The sequence below is a fragment of the Rhinopithecus roxellana genome, unplaced genomic scaffold (genome assembly GCF_007565055.1).
Source record: "Rhinopithecus roxellana isolate Shanxi Qingling unplaced genomic scaffold, ASM756505v1 contig4670, whole genome shotgun sequence".
Taxonomy (NCBI): Eukaryota; Metazoa; Chordata; class Mammalia; order Primates; family Cercopithecidae; genus Rhinopithecus; species Rhinopithecus roxellana.
Window position 1 is genome coordinate 987 of NW_022143460.1, and position 20941 is coordinate 21927.

A 20941-nucleotide genomic window follows, 5' to 3' on the forward strand; every position below is an offset into this window, starting at 1 on the left:
CATGCAGAAGTTACAAATGCGTACCTAGATAGTTCATGAAACACATAAATTTAGTCCTATTCCCAATTCTAAAATCACCCTTAGGTATGTTAGTACTCAGAGGGACAACTCTGCATAAAAACAGCAGATGCCTCACTCCACCAATGTACATGAGTCAGTTCTTTAACCTTAGGATTAAAGTGTATTTGGGAGCATGGGAGGGTACTTATTTATCAAGCACTTTCTAGATGCCAGATAATTTTTTTAAATCATATTTAATTCTTACAATATTCAAGATAAGGATTATAATATCCTATTTAATAGGTGAGATATGAGATTCAGATAGGTTTTGTGATTCAACTACTATCTCAGCCATATCAAGTATCTCTATTAAGTATCAGAGGTAGATCTATCAGACTACAAAAATAATATTCTTTTCACTTTACTATATATTATACCTACCATTTAATAAAAAAGTTAATCTTCCATACTAACAGTTAGTGTAAACTAAACCATAAGAAAATATTTTCCCAGTAAAAAGAAAAAGCTACAAGATCAGTTATTTTTTTTAATGTTTATATTATATATCAGGAAACAATTATTTATTTAAATTAAAGGTACAACTACATTTCTTCTCTTACCATCACCACCAATATTTTTTTTGGCGGGACGGAGTCTCACTCTGTTGCCCAGGCTGGAGTGTAGTGGCATGATCTGGCTCACTGCAGCCTCTACCTACCATGTTCAAGGCAATTCTCCTGCCTCAGCCTCCCAAGCAGCTGGATTACAGGCACCCACCACCACGCCTAGCTAATTTTTGTATTTTTAGTAGCGACAGGGTTTCACCATGTTGGCCAGGATGGTCTCAAACTCCTGACCTCAAGTGATCCACCTGCCTCGGCCTCCCAACGTGTTGGAATTTATAGACGTCAGCCACCACGCCCAGCTCACCACCAATTCTTTAAGAGGAAACCAGTTAGCTTAATATTAATCCTAATGTATATGTAACTCCCAATTACATCATTCAGAATTGTTAATTTGCTAGAAAATGAAATCAAACACACAGATACTAATAGTAGTGATGTAAATATATTGATTTACCTTCACTTGTAGCATGGGTTCAAATTCCCTCACAAGTTTCATTGAAGAGTCATATATGGAATTTCCAACTTTTACTGACTCCAAAAGCGGTACAGGGCGAAAGTCGGTATGGTAGTGTTCAGCATTCAACCAGGAAGCCACAAGCTCCAAATTAGGAAGGGTAGCACTCATGCCAACAATCTGCACAGCATTAGACAGAGAACTGGCTAAATCTGCCTGACTATAAAAAAAACAAATGAAAAGAATATTAAAAGATATAGAATGCATTAATAATTAGTGTTGCTAACAATATTTATGGTTATGTCCTTTGCATACATTTCTTTAGGATATCTACCTAAGAATAAAATTACTGATCCACAAATTGAGTCACAGATTATCTTCAATTTAGATAATCCCACATTGTTTTCCAAGGTAACACCTCCACAATCTGTGTTTTCTATTGTTCCATAATCTTGTCACCACTTGGTATTGTTAATCTTTATAATATGTTAGCAGTTATAGAGGGTACGTGGTAGTATTTCTTTTTTTTTAGACAGGGTCTTGCTCTGTCACCCAGGCTAGAGTACAATGGACCTGTCTCAGCTCACTGCAACCTCTGCCTCCCAGGTTCAAGCGATTCTCCTGCCTCAGCCGCCTGAGTAGCTGGGACTACAGGTGCGTACTACCACACCCGGCTAATTTTTGTATGTTTAGTAGAGACAGTGTTTCACTGTGTTGGCCAGGCTGGTCTTGAACTGACCTCATGATCCGCCCACCTCAGCCTCCAAAGTGCTGGGATTACAGGCATGAGCCACCGCGCCCAGCCAGTATTTCTTTGAAGACGTAATTTACAGTTCCCTGATAACCAGTGAGACTCATCATCACTTCATGTGTATGAACCACGTGGATACCCTGGTTGTTGTTGTTGTTATTGTTTGAAACAGAGTCTCGCTCTGTCTCCCACTCACTACAGGCTCCACCTCCTGGGTTCACGCCACTCTCCTGCCTCAGCCTCCCGAGTAGCTGGGACTACAGGCACCCACCACCACACCTGGCTAATTTTTTTGTATTTTTAGTAGAGACGGGTTTTCACTGTGTTAGCCAGGATGGTCTCAATCTCCTGACCTCGTAATCCGCCCACCTTGGCCTCCCAAACTGCTGGGATTACAGGCGTGAGCCACCATGCCCAGCCAATACCCTGTTTCAAAAGCCTGTTTTTTTGTCCATTGATATAGTGGGTTGTGTTTTTCTATTCATTTGTAGAATTTTTAAATGTCTGGATAGTGACTTTCCTCTTCCATTTTTTGCTCTGTTTTTATTATTTTGTCAAGCTTTCTGTTGCATTATTTTACTTTTTTTTTTCTAGACAGGGTCTAGCTCTGTCAGCTGGAGTGCAAAGGCGCAATCTCGGCTCATGGCAACCTCTACCTCCAGGGTTCAAGTGATTCTTATGCCACCTGAGTTGCTGGGATTGCAGGTATGCATCAAGACGCCCAGCCAGATTTTGTATTTTTAGTAGAGACAGGGTTTTGCCATGTTGGGCAGGCTTGTCTAGAACTGGCCTCAAGTGATCTGCCTGCCTCGGCCTCCCAAAGTGCTGGGATTACACGCATAAGCCACCAGGCCTGGCCTTTCTTCTAAGTTATTGGGATGGATCATTAAATAATTGATTGTCAGTCTCTCTTCCTTATAATATATATGTTTTATGCTATCAATTTTCTTTTAAAAACAACTTTTGCTGCCCTTCACAAGTTTTGTTAGTAAATATTTTTAATATACTTTCAGTTCAAACTATTTTCTAATTTCTGTTGTGATTACTTTTTTGATCTAAAAAATGTCAAAATTGTGTTTGTTTCCAGTAATGTAGACATTTTCTAGTTATGCTTTTCTTATAGCTAATTTCACTGCTGTTAGAAAATAAATGATATGGGCCGGGCGCGGTGGCTCAAGCCTATAATCCCAGCACTTTGGGAGGTCGAGACGGGCGGATCACGAGGTCAGGAGATCGAGACCATCCTGGCTAACACGGGGAAACCCCGTCTCTACCAAAAAAAACTACAAAAAACTAGTCAGGTGAGGTGGCAGCGTCTGTAGTCCCAGCTACCTGGGAGGCTGAGGCAGGAGAATGGCGTGAACCCGGGAGGCGGAGCTTGCAGTGAGCTGAGATCCGGCCACAGCACTCTAGCCTGGGTGACAGAGACTCCATCTCAAAAAAAAAAGAAAAGAAAAGAAAAGAAATGATATGAATTCATTAAAATATGTTAAGACTTGCTTTATGGTCCAGCATATGGAAACTTTTTAATAAATGTTCCATGTGTAACTCAAATGAACATGTATTCTGCTGTTTTGAGGTAATTGTTCAATATATATCCATTAGGTCAATTTGCTGATTATATTAATCATATTTTCTATATCCCTAGTGATTTGGGATAGAGATGGTTATCTGCTTGTTCTATCACAAGAGAGATGTGTTCAATTCTCCCTTAACTGAAAAGAACCTATTGAATACCCAGCACAATGACTAAAAATAGACCAACACCAACACACATCAGTATGAAATTTCATAGCACTGTGGAAAAAGAGGAGTGCCTAAAAATTCCCAGACAGAATTTAAAAAATTGTATACAAAGGATGAAAAACCAGCATAGCACTGAATTTCTCAATAGCAATGAGAAAATGAAGTAATGCCTTGACAACTCTGAAGGAAAAGTATTTCCAATCTTGACTTTTATACCTGGACAGTCCATAATTATGGAGACCGAGTACGGTGACTCATGCCTATCACCCTAGCACTCTGGGAGGCCGAGGTGGGTAGGTCACCTGAGGTCAGGCATTCGAGACCAGCCTGGCCAACACGGTGAAACCCTGTCTCTACTAAAAATACAAAAATTAGCTGGGTGTGGTGGCAGATGCCTATAATCCCAGCTACTCGGGAGGCTGAGGCAGGAGAATCACTTGAACCCGAGAGGTGGAGGTTGCAGTAAGCCGATCGCACCACTTCACTCCAGCCTGGGCAAAAGAGCAAAACTCCATCTCAAAGAAAAAAAAAAAAAAAGAATTATGAGGCATTTTGAGACATGCAAGTTCTTAAAAATTTATACCTTTGTGTGTTCACTGAAATAAAGTAGAAGTTCCTGGAAGATATTCCCACCAAAACAAGAAGGTAAATCAAGACAGATATATGGTCAAAACACTGGTTGGGGGAAGGGAATCCCAAGATGGTTGCTATGTAGCATATATATAGATTAACCACCTATCTAGACTGGAACAACTTGAAGGGCTTTAGGAAAATCTTCGAGAAGATGACTGGCAGAATAGCAAATGTGGTAGAATACACAACTAGGGAGGAGGCTAGGGATAAATTAGCAGTAAGTATCTGGAAAACCAAGCCATCAAACAAAAAAGACAGTTATTAATTTCAGAGAAAACAAAAAGTTGTTTAGAAAAGCAAAAGTAATCATATTACACTATAGCCCAGTTACCAATGTTATTTATATAGTCATAATAGCATAACACTGAATAATGATCTAAGCAAAATCGTAACATAACTATATTTGAAGAATAGGAAGATAATGAGAGGATAAGGAGAGACTGCAGAGAAGGGAGACTATTGGGTAGTGGTTAGTAAAGAATTTAAAAGAAAGCTAGATCTTCACCTTTCATAGTAAAAGTCAATATATAAGGTCTGAAATTTAAAAAATTAAGTAGCCACAATTAGAGATGCTGCTGTAAATATTTTTAAAAAGCTACAAGAGTTGAAAGGTTGAAGTAGCCTCTGAGAAGTGAGGGCTAAAAAAATACTATTTTTCGGCCGGGCGCGGTGGCTCAAGCCTGTAATCCCAGCACTTTGGGAGGCCGAGACGGGCGGATCACGAGGTCAGGAGATCGAGACCATCCTGGCTAACACGGTGAAACCCCGTCTCTACTAAAGAAATACAAAAACTTAGCCGGGCGATGTGGCGGGCGCCTGTAGTCCCAGCTACTTGGGAGGCTGAGGCGAGAGAATGGCGTAAACCCGGGAGGAGGAACTTGCAGTGAGCTGAGATCCGGCCACTGCACTCCAGCCTGGGAGACAGAGCAAGACTCCGTCTCAAAAAAAAAAAAAAAAAAAAAAAAAATACTATTTTTCAAAATTAGCCTGACTACTCATATATATAGTACAGAATACAGAAATAGATTTTTTTAAATCTATAATAAAATACAGAAACTAGATTTTTTAAAATCTATAATAAAAATGTATACATTGGAAGGGTGAGCAGCCAGAAAATTAAGAATGTTTACAAAGTAATCTAAAATCAGTTTCAACCTGAAATACTTTTCAGGTTGTTGTTAGAGACATGGTGTTGCTCTGTAGCCCAGGCTGGAGTAAAGTGGCACAATCATACCTCATTGCAGCCTAGAACTCTTGGGCTCAAGTAATCCTCCTGCCTCAGCCTCCTGAGAAGCTAGGATTACAGGTGAGTGCCACCATGCCCAGTTAATTTTTTATCATTTATAGAAATGGGGTCTCACTGTGTTGCCCAGGCTGGTCTGGAACTCAGACTCAAGTGATCCTCCCACCTCAGCCTTCCAAAGTGCTGGGATTACAGGTGTCAGCCACTATGCCTGGACTGACTTCTTCTGGAACAAAAACAAACTACTATACATGAGTTTTCTCAATAAGAAAAATATTACACTCCCTTAATTTATTTAACTCATACTTATGCACTTTTTCAGACAATTTCTCAACACTGTTTGAAATCTCAGGAATTCAGTTATTTCACGTACTCACCAAGATGCTGATTTCCGAGTAATATAGCAAATCTTGGTCAGCAAAAGTTCCAGCAGATACCCTCGGTGAGAGTCTCCCAGCATATGTAATTCATCGACAACCACCATTCCTAAAAAGATTTTCCAGATACTAGGTTTTTACAGAATCTCACATCCACGAAGAATTTTTTTCCAACTTTTATTTCACTCTATTTTATTTCCTTTATATCAACTTTTATTTTAGATTCAGGGGGTACATGTGCAGGTTTGTTACCTGGGTATATTGCGTAATGCTGAGGTTTGGAGTACAAATGATCCCATCACCCAGGTACTTAGCAATAGTACCCTATTGTTAAATCGTTTTTCAACACTTGTTCCCTTCTAGTAGTCCCCAGTTTCTGTTGTTGCCATCTTTATGTCCATGAGTACCCAAAGTTTAATTCCCACTTACAAGTGAGAACATGTGGTACTTGGTTTTCTGTTCCTGCATTAATTGGCTTAGGATAATGGCTCCAGCTGCATCCATGTGGCTTTGCTACAAAGGACATGATTTCATTCTTTTTATGACTGTGACAAGAAGAAATTTAAAAGACTCAATATCTTATATCACACATTGATATAAGATATAATACATTGCAAGTGATGCAAATTTCAAACCATAAATCAAAAATCATATTCCTTATAATGGGCAATTCTTTTCCAAGATGTTTCAGGTATTACAGGCAGCTGTACTACAAGGTATACTGGATCTAAAAATCAATTATTAGCTTACTCAGGGCTAAACAAACCCAGGGAAAACTGCCTCTCATCACTCTTCTAAATTGGCAACTTCACTGAAATAAACATACAATCAAATATCAAAGACATCTATGTCAGTTTTCAGTGTATTGACTTTTCAATGGGAAAACATATATACTCATGTTGGAAAGTAGCTTAGAAAAAAACATAAGAGGATCCAGAAGAAAAAGACAATTTTAAGAGATTTTTAATATGGTAGGCTAGTGAGTCACTACACTGCAAAACAAAAATATGATCACAATGTCCTTCACTACTTGGAGAATTTAACCAATGTATATACTTGGAAAAATTCTTAAGAATTACTGAAAATTCAGTGTCAACCAATACTTTCTTTAAACATTTTCATAACAACATAGTTTCCACATGCACTGGTATTCTCCCCATCCCAAATTCTCCCCACCAAAAAACAACTTTCCGGTGAAAAGGAATTTGAGGAGACAATAGGGAACTTCCTAATGACACATGATGTTCTTTTCCCTATCAATAATCTATCTCCAAAATTGTACTGTCTAGTGAGTTATTTTAGCACTTATTCATTCATTCACCAAAAAAAAAAAGTATTCTGCCTACCATGTGCCAGGCACTGTGCTAGGTACATCAGAAATAGCACTTACTAGGGTCTATTGCAACTCTCAAATATTTAAAGTCCAATGGGGTCACAAGTAATAAGACAATTCTGATACAAATCAATTGCAATTTCTTTCTCCAAGCTTTATGGACCATAGCCCATGTCTGATTCCCACCCTCCACCCCTACCCTACCATAACTTTACCATGGTATTTTTAAGTGTACCACGTTCTCAACAAGTAGCTGATATTCTTGCTACTTCTGCTGCTGAAATCCTTCTATGCCTGTTGCTACCTCTACATAATGGCCTTTCCATAATGGCAAAAAAAAAAAATGCATTAAGATAGAAAATCTTCCCAGAATCCCAAGCTCAAATAGAGTGTCAGTTTCTTTAGCTTCCTACCATCTCCATGCTAAATGGTAGACTCTAGGTCCAAGCCCAAAATAGACATCATAGCAGCAGAACATAGTAACAAAAACACATATACGCTAACTGCAAAATGGCATATCTGGCCCAGCAGGCTTCCTTCTATTCCTGGTAAAGTTTAGATAACAAAGAAGCAAGGAGAAGTTATTGAGGGCTTAAGGATATCCTCTACATTCTGTAAAGTACAAAAATGCAACATAATGGAGTCAATAACAGCAGCAGGACACAAAACTTATAAACACAGCATTCCTAACATTACAGATGCCAATTCTCGCCTCCAGAATTAGACAATAGACAACAGAAAAACAAATGGGACCTACAGAAATCACAACAGCTCCACTTCATTCCATCAAAAATAGAATAGAAAGTATTTACTTATTTTCTAACTTTCTTACCTAACAGATCCATCTTATTTTCCTCTATGAGGCGATTGATCAGACCGTTGGCTCTCTCAATTGTGCAGACTGCAATATCCAATGAAGAGAAATGCCTTGATGGAGAGGTGCTGCCCATATAACCATCTACTTTTATTCCTACTTCCTGAAACAGACTCTGAATTGAGTAAAAAGGAACAATACAGGTGAAAAAACTTGGAAATTCAAGAGTTATAAACTGGTTCTATCCCAGAACATAGACATAACTATCTAAAGACATCTACCAGATTACTGTCATCAGTTGTTTCTGGCCAGGACACACTGGTTCTTTTTAGATCATATACTAAAAATATGAAGTTTAGAACTGACAAAACTTAGATTTCTGTTAAGAGTCAAATAAAATTATGCAATTTTAATGACAGCATAATAATCTAAAAAGTTCTAAGAGCTACTTATAGGAATTAAAATTGGAGAAAAACTACCTTAAGCACTAACATTTTTAATCTAATAAACAGCAAGAAACTAGTTATAACACTTTAAGAAACAAATTTATACTTTATGAGGAAAATAGTCTCATTATCCTAATGACCAATTTTTTAATGTAATTGGAAGAAAAGCTTTTAAAAGTCAAATTCAGTGGGATTTTTATAATGATTTTTTTTTTTTTTTTTAGTTTAACTTTTAACTAACATACCTTTCAATAAAAAGGATCCTTTCATCATTTTGTTACTTTGGGTCTAAGTTGAGTGATGTTACCATGTAGGACCAGCTTTGTTGGCTATTGTGCCTCTGAAATAACTGTTAAAAAGATTTATAGAACCATAGAAATTTAGAGCTATTCATTCAATAAAATTTTCCTGAGTGTTTACTGAGTTAACCTATGGTGCTAAGGATTAACATCCTAATTTTACAAATAAAAAAACTGAGGCCCAACAGGTTATATGCCTGGCCTAAAGACATAGTTAGTCGCAAAACTGGGACTAGAACCCACATTTCTTTAACAATCAGTAAAACAATCTTTCCATTCCAAAAGCACATATTTTTCACTGCAGAAATCACAACAGTAAATTTATTCCATTTAATAAAACACTGTATTTGTGAAAATGCCCTAAAAACTGTGAGCATCATATTGATGTAAACTACTATTAGTCATTTCTGCAGAACAGAGGAACAGATCACATACCTGGAGCTTTACATAAGCACCAATGGATCTTGACCTTCATCCCCTAAATACTCCTAAATAGACCTCAATTAGAGCAGGATATGCTTCCTTAAACACTCTTTCCTTTCTATGCTTCAGTCTAGTCCGACTGTTCAATTAAATGCTGATTCTTAACGTACATGTTTATATGCTAGTTTAAGTATTTTATTTCCTAAGAAAAGGTTTACAAATTTTTACACAATTTTCACCAATTATTCTTTTGATTTGATGGCCCCTTCTCCTTAATAATAATTTTTTTAAGTTTCCTTCTGTAATCTTTTTTTTTTTCTTTTTTTTTTTTTTTGAGACAGAGTCTCACTCTGTTGCCTAGGCTGGAGTGCAATAGCGCAATCTCGGCTTACTGTTACCTCTGCCTCCCAGGTTCAAGCGATTTTCTCACCTCAGCCTCCCGAGTAGCTGGGATTACAGGTGTGCATCACCACACCTAGCTAACTTTCGTATTTTTAGTAGAGATGGGGTTTCACCATCTTGGCCAGGCTGGTCTTGATTTCCTGACCTCAGGTGACCCGCTCACCTCAGTCTCCCAAAGTGCTGGGATTACAGGCATGAACCACCACACCCGGCCCCCTGCTGTAAATTTTTTTTTTTTTTTTTTGAGACGGAGTCTCGCTCTGTTGCCCAGGTGCGAGTGCAGTGGCCGGATCTCAGCTCACTGCAAGCTCCGCCTCCCGGGTTCACGCCATTCTCCTGCTTCAGCCTCCCGAGTAGCTGGGACTACAGGCGCCCGCCACCTCGCCCGGGTAGTTTTTTGTATTTTTTAGTAGAGACGGGGTTTCCCCGTGTTAGCCAGGATGGTCTCGATCTCCTGACCTCGTGATCCACCCGTCTCAGCCTCCCAAAGTGCTGGGATTACAGGCTTGAGCCACCGCGCCCGGCCTGCAAATTTTTAATGCTTTCAGCAGTCACCTCTTAAAGCTACACGGGACACAATAAAGAAACTTTGTTTTCCACTTGCTTTTATAATCCTATTTCAAATGAATGAAACCAAGGCTGCCAATAATGAGCCTTTCACTATTTCTAACTTAGTAAAAAACATTACCTGGAGGTAGTACTTCTTCTCTTTAGCCACAGAAACAAAGGGAAGAATAAACAAAGCTTTCTTCTGCATTTCCAAAACCCGCTTCAAAATAAGTAATTCTGCCACAAGAGTCTTCCCAGCACTTGTAGGAGCTAAAATATGATTATTCCACAATATTATAAGAAAAAAATTTGGTACAATTCATTAATAAATGTTTTAAGCATGTGTAGTACTACAGAGCCTAAGGCTAATGGATCACTAAGAGCCCAATAGCACTTAAAATCTTTACACACTGAAATGCCCGTTACTTTAAACCAGCTGTCTTAATAGCCTCAACTAAAAACAGTGTAAACAAATCTTTATATCAGCAGTATATGATGAATACTACTGAGTACCTAGTTTATACCTAAAGATCCTTTCCTGTAAGTACCAAATGGGTAAAAGGCCTGCTTTGAGGAAGTAGATGAACGAGTCTCTATAACTATAAAAATAAAAAATAATAATAGCCGGGCATGGTGGCAGGCACCTGTAATCCCAGTTACTCCAGAGGCTGAGGCACAAGAATCGCTTCATCCTAGGAGGCAGAGGTTGCAGTGAGCCGAAATCACCCCACTGCACTCCAGCCTGGGTGACAGTGAGAGATTTCGTCTCAAAAAGAAAAAAAAAAAAAAAAGAAGAAAAGAAAAGAAGTGGAAGGAAAGGAGTTGCAAGGAATCTTATGGAAAGAAAATAGAATTTATGAGAAGGTAAGGAAGAAAGCAAGGGGAAGCCGGGGTGGTGGCTGACACCTGCAATCCCAGCACTTTGGGAGGCCGAGATGGGCAAGGTGGTGTGCGTCTGTAATCCCAGCATCTCAGGAGGCTGAGGCCTGAGAATCACTTAAACCCAGGAAGCTGAGGCTGCAGTCACACCATTACACTACAGCATGGGTGACACAGCAAGACTCTGTTCCAAAAAAAAGAAAGGAAGAGGAAAGGAAGGCCATGCCTAAGAAACAGCATATGGTACAAAGGGCCTACAAGAATCCTGGCATGTTCAGATGACATAGTAGGTAATTTACTAAGCATGGAGTATAAAGTACCCCAGGGGTATAAAAGAAGAGATATGAAAGTGCCACAAGAAGAGTTTATAATCCCACTATTTAAGGAGTTTAAACCTTGTCCTGAAAGCAATGCAGTGTGACTGATGAGTTTTATGAAAAGGAGTGACAAGATCATATTTGTACTTTATAAAGATCTCTTTGGACTGGGCACAGTGAATCATGCCTGTAATCTCAAAACTTTGGGAGGATCACTTGAGCCCAGGAGTTCAAGACAAGCCTGGGCAACACAGTGCCACCCCCATCTCTACAAAAAATTTAAACAAAAATTTTTTTTAAAAAGACCACTTTGGGGCTGGGTGTGGTGGCGGGCGCCTGTAATTCCAGCTGCTCAGGAGGCTGAGGCAGAAGAATCGCTTGAACCCAGGAGGCAGAGGTTGCAGTGAGCTGATATTGTGCCATTGCACTCCAGCCTGGGCAACAAGAGCGAAACTCCATCAAAAAGAAAAAAAAAAAAGACTATTTTGGCTGCAGGAGCAGGGCAAGATCAGAGGAAAAGAATGAACTAGTTTCAAAGCTACTGCATAATCTAGAAGAAAGATGATAATGAGCTGTACTAGGTAATGGACCTAAAAACAGAAAGGAGGAGTCAGAAGCAAGAGATATACGAGGTAACGGACACCAGGACTTGGTGATTAACTGTATAAGCTGGTGACCAGAGTTCTGAATGATACCCAAGTTTCGGTTTCAAGCAATTGAAATGGTCAAGCCATTATGCCACTGCCACTGACTGCAACCTCTTAGCATTTACAAGTATTTTATTTTGTATTTTATTTTTGTAATGCCCTTTCACAATACAAGTACTTTCTATGTGCCAAAAACTGTTCTGAGTTCTTATATATTAAATAATTTAATCAACCCTAAGTACTACCAATGCACACATACTCACAAACACATATATACTCTCTCACTCTTCCTAAGTAATCTGTGAGGCTGCATAGCCAGTAAGTGATAGCTTTCAAATCCAACCAGTCTAATTCCACTGCCTGAACTTATATCTGCTGATAATTATTTAATTCTTCCTTACAGCCATAATGAAAAAATCTGTGTGACTCGTAGTTTCGGAGAAAACTGACACAAAGGAATTGCATCTTACCAAATGATTAAATCTAAAGTCAGTGTAGAAAGCATGAGTTAAAAATTGTGTATGTCATGGTTGCCCTTGAAAACCCATATAGGGCCAGGCGTGGTGGCTCATGCCTGTAATCCCAGGACTTTGGGAGGCTGAGGCAGGTGGATCACCTGAGGTCAGGAGTTCCAGACCAGCCTGACCAAGATGGTGAAACCCCGTCTCTACTAAAAATACAAAAATTAGCTGGGCATGGTGGCAGGCATCTGTAATCCCAGCTACTCAGGAGGCTGAGGCAGGAGAATCACTTGAACTCGGGAGGCAGAGGTTGCAGTGAGCCGATATCACGCCATTGCACTCCAGTCTGGGCAACAGAGCAAGACAACCATCTCAAAAAAAAAAAACAAAAAGAAAACCCATAAAAATTGTATATAAAGTATATTACATATTATTTGTATATACAACTCTGTACAAACAGGTCAATTTATAGCTGAACACAGTGACTCACACCTATAATCCCAGCATTTGGGAGGCTAAGGTGGGCAGATCACTTGAGGTCAGACATTCAAGACCAGCCTGGCTAACATGGTGAAATCCCATCTCTAGGCCGGGCGCGGTGGCTCAAGCCTGTAATCCCAGCACTGTGGGAGGCCGAGACGGGCGGATCACAAGGTCAGGAGATCGAGACCATCCTGGCTAACACGGTGAAACCCCGTCTCTACTAAAAATGCAAAAAAAATTAGCCGGGCGTGGCGGCGAGCGCTTGTAGTTCCAGCTACGTGGGAGGCTGAGGCAGGAGAATGGTGTGAACCCAGGAGGCGGAGCTTGCAGTGAGCCGGGATCGCGCCACTGCACTCCAACCTGGGCGACTGAGCGAGACTCCGTCTCAAAAAAAAAAAAAAAAAAAAAGAAATCCCATCTCTACTAAAAATACAAAAAAGTAGCCAGGCCTGGTGGCACATGCCTGTAATCCCAGCTACTTGGGAGGCTGAGGCTTGAACCTGGGAGGTGGAAGTTGCAGTGAGCCCAGATAGCGCCACTGCACTCCAGCCTGGAGCAGGACTCCATCAAAAAACAACAACAACAACAACAACAACAAAAACTCAATTAACATATAATGATAATACTCATACCCTGAAAAGCAACCAGGATCAAACAGGGGAAGGGCAGATTTACATCTCCCATTGTACACTCACTGGGATATTATGTTTGTTGAGAATGATGGCAGACAGAATTGTCCACTCTTTAATTGTCATTTTTTCTTGCTTCCCCCCGTCCCCAAACAATAAAACTTTGTAACTTAAATATAAATAAATAAAACTCCACTTTTCGCACAGATTTTAAGATTTTCTCTAGTTATAAAGCACTGCCTCATTCACCTTTAAAAGAACCACAACTACCTCAATAGAGTATTGTTTACATTCATATCTTAAAAATAGTAATTAATTTACATAATTTCGATACCTGAATAAACTAAATTCTTTCCTTCCAGGACTTGTCCAAGCAAAAGGCACTCTGCCTGCCATTCGAACATCTTTTTTACACCAAAACTGTGGTATTTTTCCAGAACTGCTTTAGGAAGTCCCCAGTTTGCCAATAGTAGCTTGTCTATTTGGTAGTCGGGAACTGTAGGCTTGCATTCTCCTTTTAGGAAAAAGAAAAAATTAAAAATTTAATTTATTTCTAATATATGAGTTTGACAATCAGCCCTTCACTGTGTGTTGGAATTCCTACATGTTGAAATGAAGCTCTTTAAAGCACATCCTGACTTCAAGAATCTTATGAGAAATTGACCATGTATAGAAAAGTAATAAATTGTTATTTACTGCATATAATAAAAACAATTCCTTAAAAGCCTCAAACAAACAAAAAAGCGTGTAATACACAGTAGATTAAGGGTGTTGGAATTACGGGTGGAGTTGGGGTAAGAGGGCAATATGGAAGCACCACAAAGCTAAGTTAGGTGAGTTTCTATTTATAGTAAGTTTTAGTTCCATGACGACTGCACAACTAACGATTTTAAAAAACTGGGTTGGCCGGGCGCGGTGGCTCAAGCCTGTAATCCCAGCACTTTGGGAGGCCGAGACGGGCGGATCACGAGGTCAGGAGATCGAGACCATCCTGGCTAACACGGTGAAACCCCGTCTCTACTAAAAATACAAAAACTAGCCGGGCGAGGTGGCGGGCGCCTGTAGTCCCAGCTACTCGGGAGGCTGAGGCAGGAGAATGGCGTAAACCCGGGAGGCGGAGCTTGCAGTGAGCTGAGATCTGGCCACTGCACTCCAGTCCGGGCGACAGAGCGAGACTCCGCCTCAAAAAAAAAAAAAAAAAAAAAAAAAAAAAAAAAAAAAAAAAAAAAACTGGGTCGACATCCACGGGACACCCAACCAATCTCATTACGAATCCCTTCCAGCCTTCCTCTGGACGCCGAACAGCCTGTGCCATACTCCAGGCCCAACAATCCTGTCTTAAGGGTCTGTAAGGAGTACTGGGTACTGTGAGGAACGAGCCCCCGAACAGGTGATGGGATTTGGCTAACTAGGAAGTTGTTTCTGTAAAGGTCGAAAGACCCAGAAGCCACGTGAATATTAATACCAGGCGATCACTGAAAACACGCGTATGTCTGAACAGACAGTGACCTGTCACACCAGGCCCAAGTCACAGAGAAGGGGAGTAGAAGCCCAATGGGGTATGCAGTGAAGCAAGTCCGGTGGGGTGAGGACACCTCCCGACCCATGGCCCGGCGGAGCTGCCCCCGTTGCCCGCGGCCTCCCGGGTTCCTGGAGCACCTGCAGCTGCGGCCGACTGACGGCTGCGGTCCTTCAGGCAGCGACCCAGGCCCGGCGGCGGACTCAGCACGGACCCGGAGAGGAGCTGGGGGCTGGCAACTGCTGTCACCGCCGCTTCCCGAGAACGAATCTGAGCCTGATTCTGAACGCCGCCGTTTCCCATTCCGACGCAGAAGATTCATGGCAAATCCTTCTCGGCAGATCAGGGCAAGCCACAGTTCCAGCGTCCTCCCTCTCGGGAGAACCCTGGCCTGTCAAGAGGTGCGGTCATCTTCCCGCGGGTCTTCAAACTCAAGCCTCCCAGCCCGCCCCGGAACCATAGAGTTCTCCGTGGCGTAACTAACCCGAAAGCCATAGAATCGTGGGGAAGGAGCGGCTCTCGCGGCTAAGACTTCCGGCCTCCAGCCTCCGTGGTTGGTTAATATGAGAGGTAGATTAAATAGGAAGAATACAGAATCTACAGTTACAACCATACTGACCTAAAAACCTTCCTTCTCTTTTGTCCATTTCTGGTTTGAATAGGAAGGCCATGCTAACTTCATAAAATGGGCTGCCCATAATAGGTAGATCAGGGAAGTAGCTCTTCTTAACGTATTGGTATTTTGTAAAAAATTATTTCAGATTGAGAAGCATTAATGCAAGATAGCCTAGGGTTCTAATGGAGCATAATTTCCCCCTTTCACCTAGTGTATGATGGTAGGGTAGGTCTATTTCTGAACACAATTTCCATTTTAGCCAGCATGCCTTGTGAGGAATATGTAATGAGGAACTGGAGATTGCTGGCTGACAGACCCCTGACACACTGTATGAACGCCGCCAAGAAGAGGCTCTGAATATACCCGAGGGATCGTTATGAGTCAAGAGCTTAGTAATGCATCTGTATTGTCCCTTTTGTAAAGGTAGAAGCGAACGAGTTCTGGTCGTAAAACAGTGAACATTCATTACCTAGTTGCACAATTCATTTCACCAAGCAAACCTAGTAGGTCCCAAGCCTGACCTGAAGAGGCTGTGCAATTCTAGAGCACTAAAAATCTCAAAAGGTCCAGTCCAATTAAAAAAAAAAAAAAAAACTCGAATACAATCTGGCGCCGGGCGCTGTGGCTCACGCCTGCAATCCCAGCACTTTGGGAGGCCGAGACGGGCGGATCACGAGGTCAGGAGATCGAGACCATCCTAGCTAACAAGGTGAAACCCCGTCTCTACTAAAAATACAAAAACTAGCCGGGCGAGGTGGCGGGCGCCTGTAGTCCCAGCTACTCAGGAGGCTGAGGCAGGAGAATGGCGTAAACCCGGGAGGCGGAGCTTGCAGTGAGCTGAGATCCGGCCACTGCACCCCAACCTGGGCGACAGAGCAAGACTCCGTCTCAAAAAAAAAAAAAAAAATACAATCTGGAAAATAACATTCGAACCATCAATTCTTTCCTTGAAAACCTAAGTGATTTAAATGACAATATTCTAAAGTTCCACGAGATGGCGACATTACTCCGTGAATGAGACATTTTTCCTTCACCTTTTATGCAATCAACAACTATTTATTGAGTATCTACTGTAAGCTACCCACTGGGTAAATGGCAGTGAAATGGCATAAAATGGTTCCTGCTCCCGAAGAGAAAGAGTCTAGAGAACAAGGCAGACATTAAACAAGTCAGTCAATGAAGTGTGCCATATGCTCAGGCAGAAATGAATAGAGTACTATTAAAGAAATAAAAGAGATCCGGCCGGGGCATGGTGGCTCACGCCTGTAATCCCAGCACTTTGGGAGGCCGAGACGAGTGCATCACCTGAGGTCAGGAGTTCTAGACCAGCCTGGCCAACATGGTGAAACCCCGTCTCTACAAAAATACAAAAATTAGCTGGGCATGATGGCCGGTGCCTGTAGTCCCAGCTATTCGGGAGGCTGAAGCGGGAGAATTGCTTGAACCCAGGAGGCGGAGGTTGTAGTGAGCCAAGATCACACCACTGCACTCCAACCTGGGCGAGGGAATAAGACTTCCGTCTCAAAAAAAAAAAAGAGAGATCCCTGGATTGTAATTACGAAAGAACTTTTTCAGATGCAGTGTAACTTAAGGGTTCACAGTGCAACTCTGGGGGCAGTCAGTCTAGGTTTGAAGACTTAGTAGCTGTGAGATCTTGGGCAACTTGCTTAACCCTTTTTTTTTTTTTTTTTTTTTGAGACGGAGTGTCCCACTCTGTCCCCCAGGCTGGAGTGCAGTGGCTTGATTGATCTCTGCTGACTGCAACCTCTGCCTCCCAGGTTCAAGCGTTTCTCCTGCCTCAGCCTCCCAAGTAGCTGGGATTACAGGCCCACACCCGGCTAATTTTTGCATTTTTAGTAAAGACAGGGTTTCACCATATTGGTCAGACTGGTCTCGAATTCCTGACCTCAAATGACCCGTCCACCTCTGCCTCCCAAAGTGCTGGGATTACAGTGTAACTCTTTTGTGCTTCCATGTCCTCATCTATATGATAGAGGTAATAATTGTAGCAACTTATTTGGTTATTTTGAGGACTGAATAAGTCATATGTGTAAAGTGCTTAGAATAGTGCCGGCACATAATAAATACTATTCAGAGAAAATATTTAGATGTTCTAATATAGCTCCCAATTTAAATTCAGCATTTTCTTGGGAAAAGACTAAGCTAGAAAAATCTCTTACAAAGCTATTCTGTTTTTATTATTAGGTGAACTATGATCAAATGAGAAAAATAATTAGAAAGGAATTGAAAGGAATGTTTTATGTCATCCTACCAAAAGCCTGGAGAATATTTTAAAATATATAATTTATTTTAAATTTATTTTAAATGTTCAACATTTCTAATTTTTTCAGAAAAACTCTGAAAATGGAGAAGAGAAGGCTATTTCTCAAAAATATTAAAGATGTTTATGCTAACAGTCATAATAAATAATATTAAAATACCAGAAGCATTTTCCATCTATATTGTGTCTAAGCTTGTGTTCCTTGGAATTTTGTCTGTGATAATTCTTCAAGGAGGCCAGACACGGTGGCTCACACCTGTTAATCCCAGCACTTTGGTAGGCCGAGGCAGGCGAATCATCTGAGGTCAGGAGTTTGAGACCAGCTGGGCCAACATGGTGAAACCCCGTCTCTACTAAAAATACAAAACTTAGCCAGGCCTTGTGTTACACCTGTGGTCCCAGCTACTTAGGAGGCTAAGGCAGGAGAATGACTTGAACCCGGGAGGTGGAGGTTACAGTGAACCAGGATCACACCACGCACTCCAGCCTGGGTGATAGAGCAAGACTCAGTCTCAAAAAAAAAAAAAAAAAAAAAAAAAAAAAAAAAAAAAAAAAATTCTTCAAGGTCTGAGTAAACCCCTCCAAATAAAATTTACACATACTTCTGCCAGTTACCTGGGAGACATACTAATTGTGGATCACTTTAAATTTAATCTTTGGCTTTTTTTTTTTTTTAATATAGAAGTAGTAGGATTTTGTTAGATACCCAGAGTCAGGTTTGTGCAGGCTTGCATTCTTATTGTCTCAATCTGCAGGACAGATATTTCTCTGCTTTATTTACTGAGAGGGCTGCTTTCTTGGGTTTTGGCTTTCTGCAGATTTTTTTTTTTTTTTTTTTTTTTTTGAGACAGGGTCTCACTCTGTTGCCTGGGCTGGAGTGCAGTGGTGTGATCTCAACTCACTGCAACCTCCACCTCCCAGGTTCAAGTGATTCTCGTGCCTCAGCCTCCTGAGTAGCTGGGACCACAGGTGAGCACTACCATGCCCAGCTCATTTTTGTATTTTTTGGTAGAGATGGGGTTTCACCATGTTGACCAGGCTGGTCTCGAACTCCTGACCTCAAGTGATCCACCAGTCTTGGCCTCCCAAAGTGCTGGGATTACAGGCATGAGCCACCACACCTGGCCTATACAACGAATTTTAGATCTTACCTCTCACCCTGCTAGGAACAACAGATTCCTAGCCCTCAAAGCCCATAATTCATGCTCTAGACTCCAGGGAGAACAGCAGGTATCACTATGGAAAACTGTGGGTCTAGTGCTTTTCTTAATCCTCTAGAATGTGTTTGACATTTCTGTCCTACAAAGGATTCCCTGATTTAATCAGCTTAGTTATGATTTTTTAAAGTTTTTAAAATATAATTAGAATTTTAAGGAAGATGTGCCATACTCAAAGTAGTTTCTTTTTCAGTTTAATATTGCTAAAAACAGAAGAAAAAACCCTCAAATAACAATAATTGATGTACATTCAAAAACATCATCTGATTTTTTTATAAGTTTACATAAATTATCAAGAGTGATTTGCCGGCCGGGCGCGGTGGCTCAAGCCTGTAATCCCAGCACTTTGGGAGGCCGAGACGGGCGGATCACGAGGTCAGGAGATCGAGACCATCCTGGCTAATACGGTGAAACCCCGTCTCTACTAAAAAATACAAAAACTAGCCGGGCGACGAGGCGGGCGCCTGTAGTCCCAGCTACTCGGGAGGCTGAGACAGGAGAATGGCGTGAACCCGGGAGGCGGAGCTTGCAGTGAGCTGAGAGCCGGCCACTGCACTCCAGCCTGGGCGGCAGAGCAAGACTCCGTCTCAAAAAAAAAAAAAAAAAAAAAAAAAAAAAAAAAAAAAAAAAAAAAAAAAAGAGTGATTTGCCATGGAAATTTCAGAAGTTATATGGAAAAATAAAATTTTACCCAAACTAGGCCAGGCACAGTGGCTGACACCTGTAAACCTAACACTTTGGGAGGCCAAGGTGGGAGGATCACTTGAGCCCAGGAGTTTGAGCCCAGCCTGCACAACATAGTGAAACCCTATTTCTACCAAAAATTTAAAAACTAGCCAGGAGTGGTGGCATGTGCCTGTAGCCCCAGCTACCAAGGAGGTTGAGGAGAGAGAATAGCTTGCACCCAGGAGGTTAAGGCTGCAGTGAGTTGTGATGGCACCACTGCAATCCCCTAAGTGACCCTGTTTTAAAAAAAAAAATTACTCAAACTATATTTGTGAATTTACTAAAACAGAATTATCTACCCAAACTGAAAACTCTTTTTCTCATGTGAGCGGAAGTGATTTACAAAAGGGCAAAAAAGAAAGAGCTGGAAAATAAACAACGAACGTGGAATAACAGTAGTACTAATTAGGTCTAAGGTACTCAGAACAAAGGAGATGCTAATTAAGGGGATTTTGTGTTTGAAATCCAGTGACTCTCAACTAAAAGAAGTCCAGTGGTACACTGGACTTAGAATCCCCTGAGGAGCTTTCAAAATATTATAATACCCCTGGAGAGTCTGAGTTAATTGAGCTGGGATGGAGTGCAGGCACTGACATGTCTTAAAAGGTACCCAGGTATTCTGACATGCTGGAATTGAAACTACCAGTGCAGCCGGGTGCAGTGCGGTGGCTCACACCTGTAATCCCAGCACTTTGGGAGGCCGAGGCAGGCAGATCTCCTGAGGTTGGGGTTTCGAGACCAGCCTGACCAACATGGAGAATCCCCGTATCTACTGAAAAAAAAAAAAAAAAGAGAAAGAAAGGAAAAGAAAGGCCGGGCACAGTGGCTCATGCCTGTAATCCCAGCACTTTGGGAGGCTGAGGTGGGTGGATCACGAGGTCAGGAGATCGAGACCATCCTGGCTAGCACAGTGAAACCCGTCTCTACTAAAAATACAAAAAAAAATTAGCCAGGCCTGGTGGCAAGCGCCTGTAATCCCAGCAACTTGGGAGGCTGAGGCAGGAGAATCGCTTGAACCCAGGAGGTGGAGGATGTAGTGAGCTGAGATTTTGCCATTGTAGTCCAGCCTG

At 41.4% G+C, this 20941-nt stretch overlaps 1 protein-coding gene across 1 annotated transcript; it reads right to left on the reverse strand.

The window, feature by feature from the left end:
- Positions 1 to 1080: 1080 nt before the first annotated feature.
- Positions 1081 to 15334, reverse strand: LOC115896061 (DNA polymerase theta-like; the record flags this gene model as incomplete). The annotated part of the gene is made up of 6 exons (XM_030926523.1): positions 15172 to 15334; positions 13847 to 14026; positions 10236 to 10366; positions 7996 to 8152; positions 5831 to 5939; positions 1081 to 1300 (listed from the first exon to the last, which is right to left on the reverse strand). Coding segments are annotated over exons 1-6 (960 nt in total), but the record flags the coding sequence as incomplete, so codon positions are not given.
- Between the last annotated feature and the right edge of the window lie 5607 nt (positions 15335 to 20941).